Consider the following 25,828-nt stretch of genomic DNA (forward strand, 5'->3'; position numbering starts at 1 on the left):
ATTCTGCATGCCCTCAGAATCTGCGCTGCAGGATTGCGTGGCCCTTTTGAGCAGATTTTACAGGGAACTGGTACAGTAAGCTACAAGGGTAGGAAAGTCCTGTTGTATCAGTGGAAGTCTATTCTTACAACATTCAGTTTCATTCAGTGAACTGGGAATTTGTCCCCTCTGTGTAATTTAAAAGCATATCTTTTAATATATGTTGGAACTTTACTATTGATTTTGTTTTTGATATCTTTGTTTCACATTGGTATGACTGCCTCTACCTATATACAGAAACAAAACATGAAAGCAAAACTCTGTACTCAGGCATCAACGTTGATAGGCATCAATAGTTGATGCTGCTATCAAGAGAAATTGTGAAATTTCTACCTTTTTAAGGTTTATCTTCTAAATTCTCTGCCTTTTCAGATGGAGGACATCGTTCTTATGGAGCTTGGTATTTGGTGTCCCTGTTTTGATATTAATGATTTACATGTTAATACCTGCTGCCGACCATCACGGATCAATGATTCTGGAGCAAAATCTCATTCCTGGATTATCTATTCTAAATCTGCTCTTCTTTGTTCTTTGCACCTTGGTTCAGGTACAGTTGTAATTTCTGGTTACATTTTTAGGTATCAATCTTTGCCCAGAAATAAAAGACTTGGTCTTGTTGACTAGAAGGAAAAATAGTTATCCCTGCCTTTCTTTTGGCAGATCCTTGGTGGGTGGTACTTCTATGTGCAAGCCTACAAGTCACTGAAGCACAAGATGGCCAACATGGATGTCCTCATAGTGCTGGCCACATCTGTTGCTTACGTCTACTCATGCATCATTCTGATGGTTGCCATAGCTGAAAAGGCAGAGCAAAGCCCCATCACCTTTTTTGACACTCCTCCAATGCTGTTTGTGTTCATAGCTCTTGGGCGGTGGCTGGAACACATAGCAAAGGTGAGTATACCTGAAGACTGAATGCAAGAGTGGCAGAAGGGTTTCCTCGAGCATCTAGTCCAGCTTTCTGCCTCAAGAAAGGAAACCAAACCCTACAGCAGGTGTGTACAACCTGGGTCCCTTGGCCTGACTTCCTTGGGCCCTTGGCAAACAGTTCAGACTTCTGGCAAGAGCAGCCTGCCCCTTCTCCTGCAGCCTGCTGAGCAGGAAAAAAAAGTAAAAGGAGGGAGAAGAATGGTGCCCCTTTCATTGCCAGCATGTAGCCCCCGTCAGGCTATCCCCACATGAATGCAGCCCTTGACAGAAGAAAAGTTCCCCATCGCTTTGCACAAGGATTCCACTCTAGCCTTTGAAAAATGGTGTGCTTAGGATTCCACCAGTTCCCTAAGCAGTCTGTCTGCGCTGATCATTTACCCTGATAAATATCAAATTATAGGGTGTGCTGTACTTGATTGTGGGAACTGGTGTGTAAGAAGAGGTAGGCACCAGTCCTGGCACAGTTTAAACTTTTTATAGTTAAAAGAAGGATGAATGTGTTGATTACAAAGTCCTGTAAGAGAGCCAAAATCTCACATGATACAAGGCAATGAGCACATGGGCAGGTATTTGTCTTTGCTTTTAAGGGTTTATGTACTGCCATTCCAGTTTCTGGGGCAGTTAATGTAGAATCAAAGTTTCCCCCACCCAGAAAAATGAATAAACCATTTAAAACAAACACATTAAAAACAACATGGTTGAAAGGTTCAGTTTAAAAGTAACCAGAAAGGAAATAAATTCAGCAGCATAAAAGTGATAATCAGAGATAAAACAGGTCAGATTTCTAAATGTTTTTGTTCGGTGTGGAAATCTCATCAACACAAGTGTCAGGTGAGGAGTCATAACGGAAGTGTTCCATTGTCAAGACATGCCAGCAAGAAGATCCTTTGGTGGCCACCTGCAATGTCTCAGATGGCAAAGGGCATGCAAAGAATATCCTTTGTTGATGATAGGATCTGCTGTATTTGCATGTGGGCTTAAGGTGGGGGCTTGTCTGTGTATGCTTTGTGTGTGTGTTTGTGGTTTGTACAGTTGCTCAAAGTAACAACTCTCAGGGGAGGAGTCTTATTGCTGGATCATGGACATCTCAGTTGTTCATGAAGCTCACATGGTGATCTAGACAAGATCACCATCTCACAATCTAATCTGCCTGGTTGTAAAGATAAATAGGGGAATTTGCTGTGTATTCTGCCTAAAGGTCCCCGGAAGAATGGTGAGATGCATAATATGAATGCCTATGAAAACCTTAAAGCGCTTTGAGTTCCATGGAAGAAAGACAGGAGATAGGCATAATTAGGTGGTTGCAGGTCACTTAGGAACAATCAAGATGAACATATAGACAAGATAGAAAAAGCAAATGAACCCAATTCCTGTTCTAGCAACCCATGCCTAATATGCTGTCACAATGAAACTTAAAAGTGTACCACAGTGGAGAGGTATCCATAGGCACTAAACTGGTTCCTTTTCAAAAGCGAATATACCTTTGGCTCTTGCAATCTGTAACACATACTGTACATAATGTACATAATGTTGGTGACTGTGACACACACATTGGTAACTTCCCGACTAGGCTTCTGTAATGCACTCTACGTGGGGCTGCCCTTGAAGACAGTCCAGATACTTCAATTGGTGCAAAACAGAGCTGCCAGGTTGCTGACGGGGACTGGGCATTGTGCTCACATAACTCCAGTCCTCCGTCAGCTTCACTGGCTCCCCATTGAAGTCCGGGCCCAATTCAAGGTGTTGGTTATCACCTATAAAGCCCTTAATGGCTTGGGTCCTGGTTACCTAAAGGAGCACTTATGTCCATACGTGCCCTCCTGCCCCTTGATATCGGCGGCAGAGGCCCTTCTCTGGGAGCCCTCCGTGAAGGACATTAGGAGGGTGAGCACCTGGAGGAGGGCTTTCCCTGTGCTGGCACCCAACCTATGGAATGCGCTCCCCAGAGTGGTCTGCCTGGTGCCGTCGTTATTTGCTTTTCTGCGCCAGGCCAAGACCTTTTTATTTAAACGTCATTTTAATTGTTGATTTTATTTATTGATTTTAATAGCTTTGGCCAGGATGTCTCCAACTGTATTTTATTGTACTAGTGATATTTATTTATTTGTAAGCCACCCCGAGGCTTAGGCGAATGGGGCAGCATATAAGCCTGCTAAATAAATAAATAATACTATGAGTTTCTGTGAACGAGACAGTGTGATTTCAGGCCAGAGCCCTCATCTAGAAACATCTGCAGTTCAAGCATCTAGGTGGATTTCCCATCTACCAGTGAGGGACAGATATCAGTCAAATTAACTCAAATGCAATATATCAAATGTTCAGGGTGCGTGTGATTCGATGAAAAATGTAGTAAATTGCCAATCTCAGTCACTGATCTGTTTCATAGAGTAAAACATCAGAGGCGCTTGCCAAATTAATTTCTCTTCAAGCTACGGAAGCCATGGTAGTTACACTTGGACCTGACAACTCCATCATCAGGTATGTCAATAGTGGGGGCATTTCGTTTTTCATATGGCGATATTATGAGCTCTTCCAATATTTTGGAAATCCAGTTCAGAAATAGCTCTGATGGATATTCCTGGATTTTGAGGAACTGTATTGTATTTGCTGTAACTTTAATAGACCTGCATGGTTGTTTTTAATCTATTTGTTTGCTTGTTCAGTTCCCAAATTTGGGGGCAAGAAAGTCCAAGGTCCATTCTGAAATCCATTGGTCAAGTCAGACAGTCTTGCAAGTTGTATTTCATTTGAACACTGGTGGGGTTGGAAATGTTGCAATGCGTGGCCAAAGATAAGTTTAAGCTGGGAGGTATCCATGAATCTTGAACCTGCCCAAATATCCACAGTTTTAAATTTATTTTTTTTTATACTGGGTAAGTTTAGTGCACAAATGACTGACTGTATAGTACACTTCAGTGTTCCTCTGTCATATTGGCTTTCCATCCCTATTGAGATAATACAGTTTCTCTTGTTTGAAGGGTATGGATAAAACGGAGCTTTCGATCTTAATGGTGATCTCCGTGTTGCAGAGAGGAACAAGTGCCTGTCGAACTGGTTCAGCGAGGAGATGTTGTGAAAGTAGTCCCTGGTGGGAAATTCCCAGTGGACGGGAAAGTCATTGAAGGCAGCTCTATGGCAGATGAGTCCCTCATTACCGGTAACTTGATTCTTAAATTTTGATTTTTAAATAACTATGCAGTGCTGGATTTCTGAAGGCATGTGAATACAAGAGAAGATCTCTGGTATGAGGAAGTTTTAGTTTGTGGATGCATTAGGGGAGAGGTAACTGAGAGTAATATCTGCCTTCCTCCTGCAGCTTTTCCCACGCATACCACAAATCTCTTCCTAAGCATCCCACAGCCCTTGCAAGCAGTGGGTGGTCAGGAGAGGGGGAGTCCATACTGGTGTCTTAAGGTGATATGGAGGAGGATGTCATGTCAGGATGCAGACGTTCCAACTACAATATACATGCATCTTTTTTTATTTTCCCCCCAGCCCCCCTCTCCCCCACAATTACCCTCTAACATTTTGCCTAATGAAGAGATCTCCAAAGCTTGCACATCTTTGTGAGTTTTGAATCAGCTTAATAAAGATATGGCACTTTATGGATTTCAGTATGAAGTTAACCTTCCTTGTAGTCGTAGCAATTCTCAGTCTCTCAGGCTCAGTGATGAGCCTACTGAAGTTTTAATGGCTCTGCATCTGTGCTGCATCCCACTTAGAATGTAGCATGCCCTAATAATTAACTGGTTAAAATAAAATAGGCTTTGGTCACAAGATAGCTTGTATAGTAAGATCATGTAAAACAGTTGCTCTTTGTGTTTGAATGTGTGTGCATCTGTGTTCCCTAACCCCACGCAGTATTTTTCTTTTCCTGGAAATTCAAATTCATAACCATTCTAACTTCACCAAACCAGTGATAAGAGATTTTCGGGTAGATATAGGAGAATATGTATAAATATATGTTAGGATTGTATTTCACTACCTTATTTACATAACTGAAGATCGAGAATCAAGCAGAGAATCAAGGTTCCTATGGGGAAACAAATCATGGGAAAGGTGAACAGAGAGTTTCTTGCTGGCCTCTTGGGGTTTTACCACAGCACATCTGAGGAGTATTTGTTCTGTGATCTTTGCCTCCTTTGTTCCTTGACAATGAGGCTTGGGTGTCACTGAAGTGAAGCTTATACTCCAGTGTGCCAATTCGCTAATTTACAGTATGTATGTTATGATTATGTCTCCAGTAACATATATACATTTATTTATTTCTTCTTTTATGCTGCTTCATAACCTGAAGGGTCCCTGTGAGGCTTAGCAATGCCATTATAGGCCACTTCTTTACTAAGGAGCTACTGAATGATAAAAGAGCCCTTAAAATATGTTGGTGGGTTGCTCCACTTTCTTTTTGGTAGGGGAAGCCATGCCTGTCACTAAGAAACCGGGCAGCACGGTCATTGCAGGCTCTCTCAACGCGCACGGCTCCGTGCTTGTAAACGCAACTCATGTTGGCTCTGATACCACCCTGGCACAGATTGTGAAGCTGGTAGAAGAAGCTCAGATGTCAAAGGTAAAATACATCCTTTCATTGGTTTTGGGCTGTTGAATCAGCCTGTTCTTCCTGGTGTTGGGCATGATATTGAGCTGTTAAAAACAACAACATTGCATAACAAGTGTTCAAAAGTATGCTTATGCTTGTTTAAACAGAAACCTGATTTGGGCATGCTGGGAGTTATAGGTCTTTCTCTTTTTTTATGCACAGCACAGGTTGATTTTTTTAGAGGCAAAAAGGCAGAGGCCTGTTACACTGGCCTCCCAAATACTGCCACCAAAGTATTTGGTGGATCCAAAGGATCCAGAGCACATTCTCCCAAAAAACTTTTCCGGGGTATAGTCCAGCGTTCCCCAACCTACATGTACTCCCAGCTTCACTGACAATTAGCTATAGTGGCTGGAGCTGACGGAAGTTGAAGCCTAGCTCATCTGAAGGGCATCAGTTTATGGAAGGCTGGATTGTTTTTTTTAAAGCAATCTCCAGTTTTAAACAAAACAAGTCTGTTACCTTCATCTCTAATTTGGCTCCTATGCTCATCTAGCAAACTAGTCTTTGATTAACAGGCAAGTGCCACTCGGTTTCATTGGAGGATTCAGTGGTGGGAGATTTGGGCTGTGGCATGTACCCCCATAAAATAGGTGTATTCGTAAGAGCCTTGATGTGGCTCCCTGTGTGTTGGCACAATTGTAAAGCAACTTTTTTTTTCCTGAACTTGCAGGCACCCATTCAGCAGCTGGCAGACAAATTTAGTGGCTATTTTGTCCCTTTCATTGTTGTCATTTCAACAGCAACTCTGGTAACCTGGATTGTAATTGGATTTGTGCATTTTGATATTGTCCTGAAATATTTTCCAGTAAGTATAATTCATTAATTATAGTTATGTCTATCTTGGTTTTTAGGAGAGAGATCCTTTCAAAGTGGCTGAAAATTAATATCAAAATACATTAATGAAATCACAGTAAACAACCCCAAAATTTAACAAACCATCAGGATCCTTCCCACATGACAGCTGGTGGTAGGTGGCCCTGTGAGGAGGTGGGGCTGTGAGGGAGCAGTCCAGCTGGAGCAGGAGCCAGCCTTCTCCAACCTGGGGCCCTCCACATGTGTTGGGCTACAACTCCCACAACCCTCAGCTGGCAAAGTCATTGGTTCTGTTGGCCAAGGGTTGTGGAAGTCGTAGCTTGATGCATCCAGAGGGCAGCAGGTTGGAGTAGAATGACCTGAGCTAAAACTGCTCTGGAGTGCTTTCCACATTTTTCTCTCTACCTCTCTGGGAAGGGCAATGGTATTAGTGGACTCTTTGACACATGAAAATTCTCAGCCACTGGCCAGATTGCGTTTGGAGAAACCATGTATGACATGGGATGGATCTGCCCAGTGCTGGAACATTAGCCAGTTTAAAGCTGCCAAGGAGAATAACAACAAGCCTATGGCAAATACAAAGAAGAGAAAAAGCTGCGTGGGCCAGGAAGGGTTAGATGGGAGAGAAGCTGTTTGGGGACGCAGTCTAATACCTGACAGAAGGCTATCCTAGTGAAGGAGGAGGTGATAGCATAGAGGAAATAACCTGAGGTTTATAGGCAATGTTCTCTGATAAGCAATGCAAGAAAGCATGTATCAATGACAGAATACCTTACCTTGGATAAGTATGTTCCAAGGTACATACTTGGAACATTCCCGAACATGATTTCCCTGTCTGTGCTAATCAGTAGTGGAATTAAATGCTCAGGCATTAATTCAGTGTTCTTGCGGGAGAGATGCAGTACAGAGGATTCCGCCTGCATGCGCCTGGATGCTCTGGTTTTTAGCATTGACTGCAAATTGCTAATGTTTGCCACTCTTGAAAAAAACACTTTGTTCCCTTGTGAACAAACATTTCTTTTTTTCCCTTCTAGCATCACAATAAACACATCTCAAGAGCCGAGGTTATCCTACGATTTGCCTTCCAGACCTCCATCACAGTGCTCTGCATTGCATGTCCTTGTTCCCTGGGCCTGGCCACCCCAACAGCTGTAATGGTGGGCACTGGAGTTGCTGCTCAGAATGGTATTCTCATCAAAGGTGGGAAACCCCTGGAAATGGCACACAAGGTTAATATTATCATTGCTAACTAATACCTGTTGTTACCTAACCCATCCTGGAAATGGGTAGCCATAACTTTGTGTCACTGTTCTTTTGAAACAAATCTTAAGGCATGCTTGCCTTGAGTCAATGTGACATGCATAAGCTTGCACAGAAAGCCACAGGAAGTTTAGTGAGTAACCCTCTGCAATTGATAGAAGTTCTCTCCCAGATACTCAAAGGGCAGTCTTTATATCTGGAATAGCGCCATCTCCTGGTCTTTGAAAATATAAAAAGTTGGGGGAAATTACTTCAAAAGGGATAAAAACATTCTCAGTTTAAACTGTGCATACTGCAGGCTTCAGATAAGGAAGGAGGTTTGACTTTTCCTTGTCTTCTATCTTAAAGTAGCCCCCAACCATCCTAGTTGAAACTCTTCTTTAATGATAAGTTCAGTAATGACTCTGCTTTGTTTAGTTGGAAACAAAGTAAGTTTCTTACTTAATAAGAGTAATATTCTTCCTTGGCTGAAGAAAGACATGGCAGAAAAACATTGGGCCAAAAAGTAATTACAACACAAATCTAAACATAAGAAGCATTTAAGCCCAGTCATTTCACATTTGGCTTCAGTAATTAGGTATGATAGATTTGGTAATATGAGTAGAGGGTCTGAACAGAGGGAAAGGAATAAATGTTACAAATGAAAGGATCTTAATGTCAGATTCAGGATTACGTGTGAGGGAACACTAACAGAGTACATGGGAAGATTCTGTCACAGTCCCCTAATTTCAAGACACTTATACAAAAATTAGGAATATAGCAGTTTAGATATTAGACTCTTTGGGAGTTATTATTGGCAAAATATTCAGAAATAAACAATCTTGCTCTTCTATCTGTCGCATTATATGATTATGAAAAAAATCTTACGGGTGCCTCTGGGAGATGGGTCTTTCATTCTCTATCCTGGAGATGGCACAGCAGATAATATGGGATATTTATTTATTTAGGAAGCTTCTATGCCGCCCCATTCACCGAAGCCTCGGGGTGGCTCACAACGTATGTGTCCCATAGTCACACGCAATCTCAGTTGTTACTGGTCCTAGTCCTGCTTGCAATGCCCATAATACCCTACCCACATTTCCCCCACAGGCTGGTGATCCCCCACCAGCTTCTTCCCCAGAATCTGGCCGTTTGCCCAGCAGGAAAAAAAAGTTTTTATCTCTGATTGGAGATGAGAGCTTTTTCCTGCTGGGGAGATGGAATGGGCCCTTGGAGTGGACAAGAAGTTGCTGAGTCAGCCAGCCGTCCTGTTGCTGGAGGTTTGTTCTGCTTACCTATGGGTAGACATGCAGTGTTTTGGCATTTGAAGTGCTCTTTGAAAGTGCTGCTTGCTTATGAGTAGAAAAAAATCCTCACGTGATGGTGCTGAAACTGTGCCCCACTCTTGGAGTGTGCACACTGAAAAATTATCTCTTCTTGGTACAAACAGGTATTTTTTTAAATACACCTTTTGAAAGAAATCTTATTAAAGATTCTCTGTATGGGCTGATTAAGCAGGATCTATAAAGCATATATGGTTGGATGTTGGTATTGTGGATCCTTGGGTACTGATCTGTATCACTGGGACATCCAGCATAGTGGCTACCAGATCCCACGACCCTCCTCTGATTTTAAGATTTTTTTTTTTAAACTGGGATGCTGGCTTGATGTTCTCCAGCACCATCTTTATATGTGCTGAGAAGAATTGTATTTTGGAGTGCACATCCTGCTTCTGCCTGTACTTAAGTCCTTGGCAAAGTTACTTATTTTTTCATCCCACCAGTTTGCTTTCTGGGAAGGCACCAGCTGTGTCCACTTCATAGTGTGGGTAGGACCCTGTGTGTGGGTAGGACCCTGTGGCAGCCATCTCCTGAGAGCCTCTGTTCCTGGAGTTGCAGAGGTGCCCACCAACCCCAGAAGAGTTGGGTGTCATATGTCTACGGGCTGCGCTAAGGTTCAATTCACTGGGCTCTAGTCTTGTAACATTGGTAACAAGGATCTGCTTGAGGTCTGATGCATTAACAACTCTTTAAATAATAATGCTAATTTTTCTAACAAAGAATATGACAAATTTTGTTAACTGTTAGGATGGCACTTGCTTGATATTGCAAAAATGAGTAATTCCTACTATGAGAGTAGGATCACTTAAGTACTGGGAGCAGCACAAATGGATAAATTAACAGAAGAAATGACAACACTATGCAAATAGGATTCTTTTCTAAATGGCATCCCTTTGTTAAGTACTGGAAACATCAATTTGAACCTGATGCTTCTGTTCTGATACTTTTTCTAATTTGAGCAATAGTATACTTGCCTGTTTAATGCTTTTTTAAAAATATCTCCTTCTAAAAATTGTTTCTTATGAGATGGGTCTTATGTTCAAGTTTTTACCATCTATGAAGATGGGAAGCTATCCCTTTCCCCAGGTGTGAAGAAAAAGCAGCACCAGAAAGTGTGGGGCAGCTGTTTTTGTACAAGATACAGCACTCTGTAAACCTTATCAGCAGGCAGGAGCTAAAATCTTCAATCATTTCAGGTTAGAACTAAAGGCCATATGCTATGCTTTCTAAAATGTATTGCAGGTGAAGACTGTGATGTTTGATAAAACTGGGACCATCACCTATGGCATTCCTCGAGTCATGAGGGTCCTCTTGCTAGGAGACACGGCAGCTACCCTCTCTCTGAAGAAGCTGCTTGCTGCTGTTGGTACTGCAGAAGCTAGCAGTGAGCATCCCTTAGGAATGGCTATTGCTCGATACTGCAAAGAGGTATGTCCTTTTAAGCAACATTTCATCCCTGATCCGAGGGCAAGTTCTACTCCAGCACTGTTAGCTCCTTAACAATCTTCCCCTTTCCAGCCTTCCTCATCTGGCTACCCTTCAGATGTCTTGGGCTGCAAGTTCCATCATTCTCTGGCCCTCACATGGAAGGCTGAACTAGCCACACAGAACTTCTGGGATGTGAGACCTCTTGTGATGCTCAGCATGGGCCAGCATCACAAGAGTTCAAGCATTCAGGATTCACAGACTGTTTTCCTTGCAAAGCATTCCTTATTGACCCAAAAGTACAAATCACCCAGAACAAAACTCTGAGTATGCCCAGAGCGATTTGTTGAGCCCAGTCTAGTATACTCTCCTTATGAACGTGCCTGGGTTCTATCCCTTTGCAAGGGGAGCCTTTTTGAAAGTGAGTCTCTGCATGCTCTGATCCTGTAATTGGGCTGCCATCTCATCATGGGGACAAGAGCTGGAACTGCCTGGCCTTTGTCTGAGAAACACTTATTCTCAGAGTCCCCTCCCACTGGCTGTATAACTTGGTTATTCTCAGAAACTAGCTGCCTGCCCTCCCAGGGAGTCTGGCCTTGAGATAAGCATGACCACCTCCCTTGTTTAAGTGTCTTGGCCTGGCCCATCCTCTTCCCCAGCCTACCCCTTTGATTTTCTTCACATTCTGATTCTGAATACCAGCCAGTGGTCCCAGAGGACAAGCACCAAAAGCAGCCATCCGTACTTCAGTTTCCTCCCAACAAATTGCTGGGAGGGGGTGGGTGAAAGCCAGCACCAGGAAAACCCATTCATTCACCTGCCACAGCTTATCCAAAGAGCTGAGAGGTAAGGAAATGAGACGGCAGCTTCCCTGCACCCTTTTCTAGAGATGGAGGGATAACTAGGACTTCTGGGATCTGTTCCTCCAGTACTGTTTGCTGGCATCATTTCTACCACCAGAGGGAGCTCTCTTCCTATGGCAGTAGCAGCCTACCTCTAGCTAGGAACGAACCCACCTTGTCAGGTGGCTTCCCTGCTTATTATTCTCTTATTATGCCCATGTGCGTAGCAATGATATCTCCTGAAGAGCTGTAGAACAGACATGTTGGCAGACATGTTGACTGGGTTCAGACATCATTATAACTGATACTCAATCCTTGAGTGTGGTGTGTTGTTGAAAAATGAGTTGTTGAAGTGTGCGTTATATTGTCTGAAGCCACCACTTTTCCACCACAATCCACCACTTTTCATGGGCTCTTTGTTGTTAATAAGCCATGGCTTGTTATTTCAGCTGGGTTTAAACAACAAGACCAACCCATGGATCAGTGACAACCCATGCTCAACCCTTGAGCGGGGGTTATTGTGTTCTGTGAATCCAGTTGCTGACTGCTTACCCTGTTCTTCACTGATGTACACATAGGCAGCAGAAGCATCCTAAAAGTTTGACATGAACTACCCATCATGATTACTGGTACATTGGTACATCCCTGTGCAATTGTCCAACAGAGTGTTTGCTCTCACATTTCCTATATTTATCATAGAATAGTAGAGTTGAGAGGGGTCTATAAGGCCACCAAGTCCAACCCCCTGCTCAATGCAGGACCACAAGCTAAAGCATCACTGACAGATGGCTGTCCAACTGCCTCTTGAATGCCCCCAGTGTGGGAGAACCCACGACCTCCCTAGGCCACTGGTTTCATTGCTGTACTTAGTCGCAAGGTTCAGTCCAAGCCGAGTTCAACCAGGGCTTGCAGACTGCCCCCAGAAGGATTAACTGCAGTTTCTCTCCCACGTCACCTGCAAGAGGGCTTTGAAACAAGGGGTGGCATTCCCTGAGGGTGCTGTGCAGTAACTGCCCAGGTGGAGCCCTCGCAGACTTCACCTGTACTTGGTTGAAGTGATGCTTCAGTGTACATTAGATAAGAACTATACTTGGGGGGTAGTTGAAGAACTAGGGAGGGAATGAGAACTTGAGCTTGCATATGTCTCTTGGAGGATGTTTTTCAGGTTTACCAAGCTTGTGCACACTGCCTACAACTGTTTCTGGCATTCAGGGCTTTCTTAATCAAGCAAATCCTGAAGGCCTCCAAGGGTCATAGTTCAATGTGTGTGTTAATGCAGACACATACATACAGTCAATTGAACACTGATACAGAAGTCTTTTAACCTCTGCAATTGCACTATGTCACCCAACCAGTACTCTGCCTGAAATCTGAAGAACCAGTTTTCCCTGGGAGAAAATCCTGAGAAGGGGGTCTGCACAAAATGCATGAGTGGTGCTTTTCTAATGAGCATAAGTCATGCTATGTGCATCCCTATGCAACTTTTATTTTAAGCCAAATCAGCATAATGGAGTGAATTTAAAAGTAGTTTCACACTACAATTCAAAATATAGCCTCTTTAGAAATATAGAAATGTGTAGAAATATTGACTCTACACACTTCCTAAGAATTTGGCTTGCTGTCATGGACTTTGCTGAGGAAACCCAGGCCATGTAGCTTTTGAGGAAATCTAAGGTGTTTATATGCTACTCGTATAGTACTGATAATCTTCTAAGATGACTAAATAGCCTTCCCAGACTCCCACTCGAAATAGGGGGACCTATTTAGGTGTATGCCTTAGGCAAGTGTTCTGAAGTCATGTTGAGGGCATGTTGATATGCCCTTGTGCAGCAAAGTACTTATTTGAACTGCTGTTTTTGCAGGAACTTGGGACAGGGACCCTCGGATACTGCAGAGATTTTCAGGCAGTTCCTGGATGTGGAATAAGCTGTAATGTCAGCAGCCTTGATACTGTACTCAATGAGGCAGAGCAGCACTTAAACAGCCACAGCCCTGCTTTGATGAGTGATGCTGATGGAGGTGCTGCAGATCGGAGTTCACAGGCTCTGATCTCCGGATCAGGTAAGTTCTCATTTGGTTCCTGAGACAATAAACTTAGGTCCAAAAATTACATGCATAACTTGACCAAAGGACATGTTTCACACATCATATTTTGGGACTAGAAAGTGTATGTTTCTTCTGAACAGTTCCATATCTCCACACCTAGCAAGCAAACAGCCTCTAGCAAAAGTTAAATTGCAGAGGTGACAAGAAGGAACTGATCATGAATTTGTTATCTTTAGTGAGGGCGATAAGGAGACCACCCCAAAACATTAATGCTGCTGCATTCTAAATAAAACATAGAGTTGCACAGGACAGTATGTAAGAATCCATATTAGTAGCCCTAATAGGAATAATCCATGGACCAAAGAAATGGCTGACCTTCCTAAACTAAATTATTTCCTGCCTGTGTGTACTCAACACTTGAGCAAGCCAGAGAGTTCTCTCCAGGACTTGCAAGTTTCTTCCTCCTTCTGTCACTGTTACAGCACAGAAAGGCTTCCACCTGAATGGTCTAGAAGCAGGAACGGTAGGTGGGCAGGAGGAAAAGTGCAAATCCATTGATCCCGTCCTGCTTAGACCAGGAGACTGTCTAATTGGTTGATGTCTTAAAACAGGAGGCTTCAAGATGCTCAAAACAGAACATTTGAGTTCATTTTGGTCTAAAACAATCTGATGGTATGTGCGGGAACTTGCATTGGAGCTCTGTTTGGACATTTCAAGTCTAGGCCAGATGGCAGCCTATGGCCCTTCTTCCCCTCTGGAGGCCCTTATCTTCATACCATCTCTGCATTCATTGCCACTGTTTGATGTAGTAGGACTGTAGGAGTAGCACCTCCTAGTAAGCAAGGTGGAAGCCTGCTATGAAAACAAGCTCTTCCTGTGGCTCTTGTGCTCTACCAAAGAGCCTCGGAAAATGATCTGAGCATGTGCTCTCCACAACCCAAAGCATGTAAATGCCATTACTCTATGGGAGGATGTCTTACAAATCCAGCTTCTGAATATTGCATTTTCACAATCTCTTTGAGCATCAGTCCATGAAAGTTTCATAGGCTTATCGGTACAAGGACACTGTCATTTTCACCAGACAGTTCTGGCACGTTTGTTGTATTGATGCAAGGAATGGGGGACTGCGTCTAGCCTTTGTTAAACAGCAGATATGGAATAGTTATTCTCAAAGGCATCCTTTCCTGCCAATTGTAGAAGTTTTTAACTACTTTAAGATCACACCCAATTTTATTTCTTTGCCTGACAGATGCAGCAGTCTCTCAGACTTATTTGGTGTTGATTGGGAATCGGGAATGGATGAGACGGAATGGCTTGCATATTTCCAGTGATGTTCATGAGGCTATGACCGGCCATGAAATGAAAGGACACACAGCTATACTCGTGGCTATAGATGGTACCCAGATATAATTCAGTGCGCCTTCACTGCATTCCCTACAACCTGCCTGAGTCTGGCTGGGCTGCTCCAGCAGCCAAAGCTGCACCAGTGGAGTGTTGTTTGGTTCCAGAGCTAAATATCTAAAGGAACTGGAGCAACTTCAGTATGGACAATGGTGCCACTTAGTTTTGGCTGCTGAATGTGTGCCCAAGCCCCTCAGATAACTTTGCTTTGGGGCGGCATACAAATGCCAACAATATGTAAATGCTGGGGAATAACAGCAGGTGTTTTCTTCTTCAGGGGTTCTTCGAGGCATGATAGCAATAGCAGACACAGTGAAACCGGAGGCAGTTCTGGCTATGAACATATTGCAAAGTTTGGGTGTGGATGTGGTGCTTATTACAGGAGACAACCGGAAGACAGCCAAAGCAATTGCTACGCAGGTACATGTCCTGGGGTGAAAGATGATTTTGCCCGCCTTGCTGTCCTCCTGAATCAAGGTGATGCCTTGCTTGGATATTACTTTGGGGTACTTTGGGGTCCCCACTATATGTGTAAGGGAACTTGTATCTGTCTACGTAGAAAATCCACATAGCAGTGTTTTCCAGTATATCTGAAGCTGGGTCTTGCTAGTTAATATGCTGGTTTAATTGCCAGTTAATTGAGGTAAGTAATAGTGCCTTCAATTGAATGAAATGAAGAGGATTCCTGATGCACTCATTGATGGATCGTCTTTTTTAATCCTGTCTCTTTTCAGCAGAGGCCAGCCCCATTCTTGTTCCCCAGCCACTCTAATCCCTTCACCCTAACCTACCTCACAAAAATCCTGTGAGGTAGGCTAGGGTGAGAGACTGTAAAAGGCCTCAGGTCACCCACTGAGTAAGGATTTGAATTCATGTTTTCCTGGTTCTAGTCCAATCCAACCACCCCCAAGGTGCTGGCTGGGAATGATGGTAGCTGAGTCCAATACCAGGTCAGGAAAGGCTGCTTTAACCAGTCAATACATAGGCTTAATGTAATTGCCACTGTAATCTGAACAACAACAGGACAGAAAGATAGAAATTAAGAGTAAGTACATAGTTAAATCTTCTGTTAGTCGTCAGATACAGGCATTTTTTCCATATGCAGAATTAAGATATCATATCAAGCATAGATGCTTCCATTCAACAGAAAAGCTATATTTGTGTATTATTGTGTGTGTGGGTCTGCTTTAAGACAGCCACTTTGCATCTTTAGTGGCAAAATCTTTGTAGCAAAGCTTAAACAAGGCTAGCATAGTGCAGAGCTATTTTCGTTTCAGTGACTCTCCTTACCTGCACCTTTTCCTATCTCTCTCTCTCCTACACACAAAAGCTTTTAGAAACTGATATTCTCTGTCTTTCCAATTAGTGGATGGGAGGACATATTTCAATCTATCATATTTTGTGATTTGTGCCTGTAGATCAAGACTTGACAATAATGGCTGCAAAGACATCAGTGCCCCTAAGACCCCGGCCACTAAGTGTGCTCCTTCCCCAGCCCTGACTCAGCAAGTAGGACTAAAATGGGTAAAAGGGAAAAGGTTGAGGCGCAGGGTGCAGAGCAGCAACTAAAAACACAACTTAAAGCTGACCCCACTTCCCCCAAGACCCTTGTTGGACAAGAAAATAAGAAAGCTAGCCCTTTATGCTGCTCTGTTTGTATATACTACCTTAAGGTCTGCAGTGAATGCTGGCAGGGAAGCCACCAGTCCCCTCTCGACAATGAACAGGCAGAATCAGCAGGAGAGCAAAGAACCCCTCAGCTCTTTATTCCCCCCTGCCCCACCAATGCAACCCATCAGCGGACTAGTGGGGTGATCATAAATCTCCCAATCCGCTCATGCCAACCCCAGCTGCCTGCAGTATACCATTCAGTCCTGCCATCTCCAGCATCCTTGGGCTTTTGGCTCTGGGCAACATGAGGATGTGAACCACTCCCCTAAACCTTGGTAGTCCAGTGTGAGGTGCTCTCTTAACCCCTGGAATGTCAAAGCATGCAGAACTTCCTTTTTCATCAGGGCTGCCTGGTTCCATTCCCATCCCCAGGATATTTTAACTCTTACATGACAGTTACAAGCAGGAAAGAGGAGGGCAGTTAAGCCAGCAGTGAAGAAAATGTGTGGGGTTGAGGAAAGAATGGAGCAGAGAAGGCAGGGAAGAAAAGTGAGAAACCACAGCCCTTCCCAAAATGTGATGTATGCCTGCAGCCCTGCTAACATAACTAGTCATTGTCATTTTCCTCCTCCTCTTCCTATTTGATTTTTTCTGTTGTGAGTCCTCACATAGTCTTTCTCCTCCTGTTTCAGTCTTACACAACCCTGTGGAGATAGGGTAGGCTGAAAGGCAGAAACTTGGCCTAGAGTCACCCAGGGAGCTTCATGGCTGAGTAGGGACTAGAATTCAGATCTCCTGAGTCCCAGTCCAATATTGTAGCCACTGAGCCACACTATCTCAAGATACTACACTAGAAAGGTTACCCAACCATGCTGTACTTGACATGGAAGTTGTATTGCGCACTGAGTAGCATTAAAGAGCTCTGGCAGTGGTCCACACAGCCTGTACATGCTGTGGACCTTTGCACTGAACAACTTGTTCAGTCAATGTGTCCACCTGCAACCTCTGCTCAATGTCAGGTATGGAGGGCAACAAGAGAAGAGAGCATTCCTGCTTCTGGGGCAGGGGCTTCTTAGAGGCCAAATAAAGGTATGAGACTTGATAGATCATTGGTCAATAAATCTGTTTGTTCCCTACCATTGTTTCCAAGACTGCTTTACCTAATATAATTTCTAAATTCAAAACTGACAGCCCTTCTATTCAGTTTGGAATAAGAGCAGATATCTCGTTGCATCTAGGTTGGCATCAAGAAAGTCTTTGCAGAGGTGCTTCCATCTCACAAAGTGGCCAAGGTCCAGGAGCTCCAGGCATCTGGAAAGAGAGTCGCCATGGTTGGGGACGGGGTGAACGACTCACCAGCACTGGCGAGGGCCGATGTTGGCATTGCCATTGGCACTGGCACTGATGTTGCCATCGAAGCAGCCGATGTCGTGCTAATTCGAGTAAGCACTTAATGCGCAGCCCGCTGGGTGAGGGGACAGGTTTCCAGGATTCTTTAAAAACGTCTAAGAACGCACAGACCTTTTGCAGGTGGAAAATTCATCCTCTCTCTCTCGCTGCAGAATGACTTACTGGATGTGGTTGCAAGTATCCATCTGTCCAAGAGGACAGTGAAAAGAATTCGAATAAATCTAATCCTAGCCTTAATATACAACCTCCTTGGTATACCCATTGCAGCAGGTAGGTTTTTTAAATGTTGCTTTTCAAGCACCTGTTTTAGTGGAGGACAAGTTGGAGATGAGGTTCCTGGACACACAGTTTGGTTGCTAGCTGGGAACGGGGATGGACAACTTGTTTTGGCCCACAGGTCCCATCAGCCCAGCATAACTAATGGTGGAGAACCATGGGAGCTCTAGGCTAAAGCATCCAGGGGGGCACGGGTTGCCCACCTCTGGCTTAGAAACATGATGACAGGAAGATGCTGCCTTCTAGTGATACCTGCCAGCTCCAGTATAAGTCTTATGTCCACAGGCTGTTCTTGCTGGGAAGCAGGGCTGTGTGAAGAAGGGGAGAGGGAGGAAGAAAGAAGAGCTGGAAGTGAAAGAAGCATCTCAGCATCTTGCTGAGTTTGCCATGTGATTTGGGAAGGCAGGCAGAACTGTTGGGTGAAATCTCTCTCTGTTCAGGCAGGGACAGAAGACCCTTAGTCCACCTAGCCTGGTATTGCTTCCAGTGGCAGGCAGCAGTTCCCCAGGGTTGCAGGCACAAGCTTTTCTGCCCTGCCTGGAGATGCTGAGGATTGGAGCTGGGGGTTTCTCTTGCAAAGCAGGCGCTCTGCTCCTGAGCCACGGCCCTGCTCAGTCCACCATCATCAACATCTCACCTCTCTCTGTGAGAGCTGCCTTTTAGCTGTATAGACCGGGCTGCTTGGAATATAAAGCAGGGCAAGCAGAAGGAAGCCATGGGGTTTATGGGAAAGGAGAGGTAGCCTGACAAATTAAGCACTACGTCTATCTGCTAGTTCATGTCCAGTTGGGAGAGGGCAAGGGAGGTGAAGCGGTGCTGAGGAGGCCTTCCATTGAACTGCTGGGCTGGCTCAGATTGCAGTTACTGGCAAAGGCTCTTCTTCAAGCCAGCGTGTCGCATTGACATGTGTGTCTTCCTGCATCAGGTGTGTTTATGCCCATTGGAATCGTGCTTCAGCCTTGGATGGGCTCAGCTGCAATGGCAGCATCTTCCGTGTCTGTGTTGCTTTCCTCCTTGCAGCTGAAATGGTAGGTCATGCCCTGATGTTGGGAGTTGCAGCCAACTTGCACATTTCTCAGGGCGCCTAATAAAATTGGACATGTTGTTTCCCAAAGGGTGCTTAATCTTTGCTCATGCTGCTTCTCTGGAATTTTATATTAGAATGGAAAAACAGGAAATCTGTTAAGGAAGAAAAGAGAGAGGGGCTACACCACATCTTCTGACAGTTAGTGCTAGGGATTTTCCAACTGGAGGTACCCATGCATGTGCTAAAAAATCTCTGTAGGACTGATTTTTGAAGATGCTAAAGTGTGGGAACATTAATTTTTAAGGGCATATTTTATAATATGGTGTTCATTTTCTCTTCCAATAGTGCTAGACTGAAAATGGCTTTAAAATAGCTGTGCCCTTAAACACACAAATCTTTTAGTTGATTGGTCTGTTCAGTGGAGCAATTATTGTATAGCCCCTCTGCTTCTCCCATTTCAGAAGGCATAACCCCAACACTTGCCCGTGACAAGCAGTTGTGCCATTTGCAAATACCTTATTTCTCCCACTGAGATTCTAACAACTGGATGTGTGTGCGTGCATGTGCATGCTCCTCTTGCTTTCCACAGCTACAAAAAACCCGACATGGAAAGATATGAAGCTCAAGCTCAAAGACGCATGAAACCACTCACCCCGTCCCAAGTCAGTGTCCATATTGGAATGGATGACAGGAGGCGAGACCTTCCCAAATCTGGCGCTTGGGATGCTATCAGTCAAGTGTCTCTCTCTTCCCTGACTTCAGACAAACTGCCGAGAAACATGGGGAATTCTCTACGAAACGAGGCAGATAAGTGGTCGCTGCTCACCAGCAGTCAAGATGAAGACCAGTATATTTAAGAAAGCCATACTTTGCAGCTGATCTTCAATGTTGCAGGGCAGGACTAACTTACCTTTGTCTAATTCATCAAGAGGCAGTCAGGATTCTTGAGTTCTGCTTCCTGAGCACCTCTAGTGTGTGTGTGCTGTATTTGGGGGAGAATGGAGGCAACCGCCTTGAACTCAGCTGCCTCTTCGGGCTCTAGATTAAGGCATGGCCCAATCTGAACACAAGCATTAAGGAATAGGGCCTGAACCTCAAGGTTTCTTGGACCAAATCTCTGAAAGAATGTTTTACATGGAATCATTTTGGAGATGAAACTTTGAATGTAGTCCAGTTGTTCTTTCTGAGGACAGAACGTAGCTGGCTGTGTTAATTTCCTGAAAGGATAACAGGCAAAGTGATGACCAGTCAGGATGGTTCTACTTCTCTATAGCAGTATATAGCATTATATGCAGTTGGTTGCAAAGATGATGGCCCTCATGTTCTTAATTAAGAGGCTGCGGTGCTTTAGAAGCACTTGTTGCTTTTTAAATATGAACTGTACTTTCTGTTTTTAGTTCTGTCAGTTTGTCTTGCACCAGGACAAATAATGATGGAAGGGCAAAGCCTTTGGCCACCCATATCATGCTTCATTGATTGCAGTCTTGAATCAATTTTAGCAGTGCACCGGAAGTTCCTTCTCTGTGTTTTGTGTGCTGGTAGTACTAAATCCCAAGTACCATATTTAGCCAATGCCCTATCGAAATGGAAATGTTTCATGCACTGCTTTAGGCAGATGCTGAGCCTTCACAGTATGGAAACTGAAAGGACACTTGGACACTACAATCTGCTAGGCTTTTTAATAGGGCTTTTATAGTGGGGAATTTTTGTACCCACTTCCATAGCAAGAGAAATGTCTCGTTACTGCTTTCAGGGTGAGAGCATGTCCTGAATATTAACTTGTGCATTTTTTCAATGCATAGAGAAATAAAAAGTGAAGCGCACCCAAGATGCCAATAAATAGATCCAGCCTCCCAACCTTTGCTTACAGAGGAAATAAATCTAATTAGTATACACATTTAATTGGTATAATAACTGTACTAATGATCTCCCTGCCCGCTTCTGTCTATCTTAGGTAACAGAACTAAATAGAAGACTCTTCTTGCTTCCATGACTCTGATATTCTGGTCTTATGCAAAAGATCACCTCTGAAAGGACAGATGGTGGATGATAAAAGCAATCTGTACTTGAGCATGGTTTCCTGAAACAACTCATTAATGTTTGACAGAATGCAGTGCTTGCTAAATTGTACTCTTTGGTTTAAAAAATGTAACAACTGTTTGCTTGCCTTAAGTAAGGACTGGGTCTAGCTTTGTGAAATCATCCTCTGGAATGTGCTGACCTGCAACAAGCTGCCAGGAAACTGATTTCTTATTTTCTGGCAATGGCTTGTCTTAAATTGCAGGCAGCAGGAACCGTGTCAGAAGAAGCCTTGCTTCTGTGTAACAAAGAGGGGGATGCTCATGAGGTGGGGGCTGCTGTGACCGATACATACTTTTCATGGGGAAATTGATGTGCGAGGGGTGACTGTTGGCATTTTTGATGATGGGGTTCCTGTAATTTCATAGTGCCTGGAAAAGGTCCTCATTGCAATAGAGGAGAAAGGGGCCAGCTTCTCTTCCCATCTGGCGGAGTAGGAAGAGAAGGCTCCTGGAGCATTCCTGTGCATGCCTTGATGAAGAGCAGTGGGTGGGGGTGCATTTTGGTCATTTCCCTGGCCTGGAACAGCACCAGCCGCAGATGATGGTCAGATGTACCCCTCCCATAAGAAGAACCTTTGGACCCTGCCAGTGTGAACAAACCAGTTTGTTTGAAATGCTGCTTGAAGAAAGGTCACAGCATCATGCTCTTTTTTTAAAGCAACAATACTTTTTTAATCCACCTAAGCCAACACTTGCTCTTTGCAAACTTAACATCCACATTGTATTAAATATGATGCACAGTTGTTGAGAGAAGTAGAATTGGGAAGTAGAACTTACTGTCCTGAAGGTATAATGGAAGGTAGTACTTGCACACAAAGAATGCCATTGAGGCTGGATGCTGTGTTTCATAAGCCAGAGTATCAGTTTTTCTATATATTAAATCTGTCATGGGTTCCATGCAAAAAAAATGAGCACTGCCAACATACTGGTGATGGTGACCTGATGGTAGTTTGGTATCTTCAAGAGGTGGGCAAAAGAGTACCATGTGCTTCGGTCTTCAACTCCCAGAATGCCCTGCCAGCATGGCCACTTAGCAGGACTGCTGGGATGTTGAAGTTTCGCACATCTGGAGGTTGCCCTTCTGCTCACCCTTTGCTCTGTGATGCTGGAGAGACTACTAAATGTGCCCTTATGACTTGGTCAAGACCTGCATCACTCATGGATGAATGCTCTGCAGCCTGTCTGTAACTACTTTCCCCTCAGCCATATAACATCCACTGGGGGCATAATGCTGGAATACAGGGATTGGCCCATTTGTACAGCAGAGGCTGCCTGGCACTTTAATTTAGGGGGCATTCTCTCCACCATCAAGTGGATTGTGAACCTTGCCATTTCCTCCACTTGAAACAAAGTGCATTTGAAAACACTTGCCGTGCCATCTGGGTCACATTCACAGAGAGCTTTTGAATAGCCGGAACTGATCCTCTGACTAGGACCTGAAATCTTAAAATATTGGAATAACTTCACTTAATTGCTGCTGAAACTCTGGTCTCATTCCCCAGATTTCTTTTTATTATCACTTCTCTCCACCTATCAGAGTCAGGAATTGCAGTGTTCTTAGTGTTTGTTAAATTAAATAAAAGGAGAAAATGTATTTACACTTAGAAATGAGTCGTTTATTGTCTAGATTGCTATTTATGCTATGTCAGTTCTATGGTAATTTCCCAAATTACAGCTAGAGCCTATTACATCATTTACAGCAAAGAACAAGGTGGGTTCCAAGGGTCTCCTCTCAATTTAATCCTCACACCAATCACCCGGTGAGGTAGTTTAGGCTGAGAGTTTGAGAGCTTCCAGGAGACTAGCACTTGAGTCTCCTGAATGCCAACACTATGCCATGCTGGCAAAGGGAAATGGATTTATTTTATGTATTGTGCAAAGCCTTTGGTGAGAGGCATGCGGGACAGGGTGGGTCTTCAAGAGGGCCCTGTGGCCTTAAAGTGCCGGCGGCGGCAGGGAGAACCAGCGCGCCGGACGGGGCACACCTCCCCCGCGCTGCAGGAAGGACCTTCGCTCTCCACCGGCTGCACGCTGCCGCGCCACGCCGCCCGACGGAGGCCAGCACCACCAGCCAGGACGCAGGACCGGTTCTGGTTCGGCCCACCCCCTCACACGGGCGAGAGGCGTGCGGGACAGGGCAGGTGTTCGGGAGGGCCCTGCGGCCTTAAAGCGCCAGCGGCGGCCGGGGCCGGCGGCCAAAGGGCGATGGCCAAAGGGCGGTCACGGCCGTTCGGGGGCCGAGCAGGGGGCCGGGCTGGCCAGGGGCTTTTGTTGAAATTGGCCCACCTGCCATTGTGAATGTTAGGGAAGGGGGACTTTTTAATTGCTTTTATAATTTTACTCTATTTTAATCTGTTTTTATGGAGTCGTCCCTGGCCATGTCGACGTTTATGTTTCCTGGGGAGCGTGCGGGCGCCGCCATTGGCGTGGTCTTGGGCAATGGACGTAACAGCGGTGGGGGCTTAACGTGTCCGCGTAGAAGAAGGAGGGACAGATGGTTGACAGCTATCCCTCCTGGTTTTGCCCCCAGCCAGAGGGTGCCAGGTAGTCCTGTTAACCGCCCCTCGGGCCTGACGGTGCTGCTGCTCAATGCCAGGTCGGTCAATAATAAATCTTCCCTCATCCATGACATGGCTTGCATAATGGAGACCTGGGTGGGAGAGGGGGGGGATGTTGCCCTCTCTCAACTGCCTGCCCAGGTATCTGGTTCAGCACTGTTCACGCCTGGAGGGGAGGGGAGGGGGGTGGCTTTGGTTTACCGAGCTTCCATCTCTCTCACGGGACTTCCGGTCCCTTCGAGACCAGGGCTGGAGTGCCTCTACTTGGTGTTGGGCGACCGAGACAGATTGGGGATTCTGTTGGTGTACCGTGCACCCTTCTGCCCAACAGTCTCCCTGCCTGAGCTGACGGAGACCGTCTCGGACCTGGTGTTGAGGACCCCCAGGATGTTGGTCCTGGGGGACTTCAATCTCCATGCCGAGTCTAGTCTGACCAGGGCGGCTCAGGACTTCATGGCCTCCATGACGGCCATGACGCTGTCTCAACATGTCTCCGGCCCGACCCATGAACGTGGACACACTCTGGACCTGGTTTTCTCGACGGGGCAGGAAGAGGGTGGTCTGAGGGTGAAGAATTTATACTTGACTCCCCTGTCATGGTCAGATCACTTCCTGGTGAGGTTTGTGCTCGAGAGTGACCTTTCCCTCTGCAAGGGTGCAGACCCGATTGTGTGGGTCCGCCCCCGGAGCCGGATGGATCCGGATGGATTCCTGAAGGCCCTGGGGGAGTTTCCGGCTGACAAGACTGGTGCTCCTGTCGAGGCTCTGGTCGAACTGTGGAACAGGGAGATGACCAGGGCTGTGGACACGATCGCTCCTAAGCCTCCTCTCCCACCAGGCAGAGCCCGCTCTTCCCCTTGGTATACACCTGAATTGCGGGCAATGAAGCAGGTTGGGAGACAGCTAGAGTGTAGGTGGAGGAGATCACGGGATGAATCTGACCGAACACACTTGAGAGCCCACTATCGGGCCTATGCTGTGGCAGTGAGGGTGGCGAAAAAGAGGGTCTTTCCGCTTCCATTGCCTCCTCACAATGCAGTCCGGTGGAGCTTTTTTGAGTGGTGCAAGGCCTAGTTTGTCCGGGTCCTAAGGAAGATCCGGTTCCACCTTCAAAGGCCCGCTGTGACGACTTTGCCAGGCATTTCAGGGAGAAAATCGCTCAGATTCATCACGAGCTGGACACCACTAATGAATCAGAGGTTTCTGGGGAGACGCCAATGCTGCTGTCTGGTCCAGAATTATTGGATGAATTTCAGTTATTGCGGCCCGATGATGTGGACAAGGTGCTTGGACGAGTACGTCCCACCACTTGCCTATTGGACCCTTGCCCGTCTTGGTTAATAAATAATTCCAAGCATGGGATTGGGACCTGGATCTTGGAAGTGGTTAACGCTTCTCTGAGGGAGGGTCGGGTGCCTGCCCCTTTGAAGGAGGCAGTAGTCCGACCGGTCCTGAAGAAAGCGTCACTGGATCCAGAGATGGCCACTAACTATAGACCTGTGGCCAACATCCCATTTCTGGGCAAGGTGTTAGAGCGGGTGGTGGCGGGACAACTCCAAGCACTCTTGGATGGAACTGATTATCTAGACCCATTTCAGTCCGGCTTCAGACCTGGGTACAGTACTGAATCTGCCTTGGTCGCCCTGTACGATGACCTGTGCAGGGAGAAGGACAGGGGGAGTGCGTCCCTGTTGGTTCTCCTGGACCTCTCAGTGGCTTTCGATACCATCAACCATGGTATCCTTCTGGATAGACTAGCGGGATTGGGGGTCGGAGGCACTGCTTTGCAGTGGTTCCGCTCCTATCTCAATGGCCGATTTCAGAAGGTGGTGCTGGGGGGCTATGGCTCTGCACCATGGCAGCTATGCCATGGAGTACTGCAGGGGTCCATTTTGTCCCCTTTGCTGTTTAACATCTACATGAAACTGCTGGGAGAGGTCATCAGGAGGTGTGGGCTGCAGAATCATCAGTACACTGATGATACCCAGCTCTACCTCTCGTCTTCCACCAATCCAGGTGAGGCAGTGGCTGTACTGAACCGGTGCCTGGCCAAGGTAATGGGCTGGATGAGGGCCAATAAACTGAAGCTCAATCCAGACAAGACGGAGGTCCTGTTGGTTGGCGGGTCAGGCTTCGGAGAGGGTGGATTTGACCTGGTCCTGAATGGGATTGCACTCCCTCTTAGGGACA

The 25,828-nt window shown here is 45.5% G+C and overlaps 1 protein-coding gene across 2 annotated transcripts in view; it reads left to right on the forward strand.

Annotated features, from left to right (window-relative positions):
- ATP7B (ATPase copper transporting beta) overlaps positions 1-22,674 on the forward strand; it is a 55,173-nt gene extending 32,499 nt beyond the window's left edge. For both annotated transcript variants that reach the window (XM_044444166.1, XM_044444167.1), the window contains 15 exons: positions 412-586; positions 700-933; positions 3,356-3,447; positions 3,999-4,126; positions 5,382-5,536; positions 6,240-6,374; positions 7,417-7,611; positions 10,204-10,389; positions 13,091-13,289; positions 14,524-14,670; positions 14,953-15,095; positions 17,525-17,728; positions 17,849-17,966; positions 18,898-19,000; positions 19,589-22,674. In XM_044444166.1, the coding sequence (XP_044300101.1) occupies positions 412-586; positions 700-933; positions 3,356-3,447; positions 3,999-4,126; positions 5,382-5,536; positions 6,240-6,374; positions 7,417-7,611; positions 10,204-10,389; positions 13,091-13,289; positions 14,524-14,670; positions 14,953-15,095; positions 17,525-17,728; positions 17,849-17,966; positions 18,898-19,000; positions 19,589-19,856 (2,482 nt within the window). In that variant the 3' untranslated portion in view covers positions 19,857-22,674. The remainder of the gene's footprint in view (positions 1-411; positions 587-699; positions 934-3,355; positions 3,448-3,998; positions 4,127-5,381; positions 5,537-6,239; positions 6,375-7,416; positions 7,612-10,203; positions 10,390-13,090; positions 13,290-14,523; positions 14,671-14,952; positions 15,096-17,524; positions 17,729-17,848; positions 17,967-18,897; positions 19,001-19,588) is intronic.
- Positions 22,675-25,828: the final 3,154 nt, after the last annotated feature.

Source organism: Varanus komodoensis, unplaced genomic scaffold (assembly GCF_004798865.1).
Source record: "Varanus komodoensis strain SLA01 unplaced genomic scaffold, ASM479886v1 scaffold44_3, whole genome shotgun sequence".
NCBI lineage: Eukaryota > Metazoa > Chordata > Lepidosauria > Squamata > Varanidae > Varanus > Varanus komodoensis.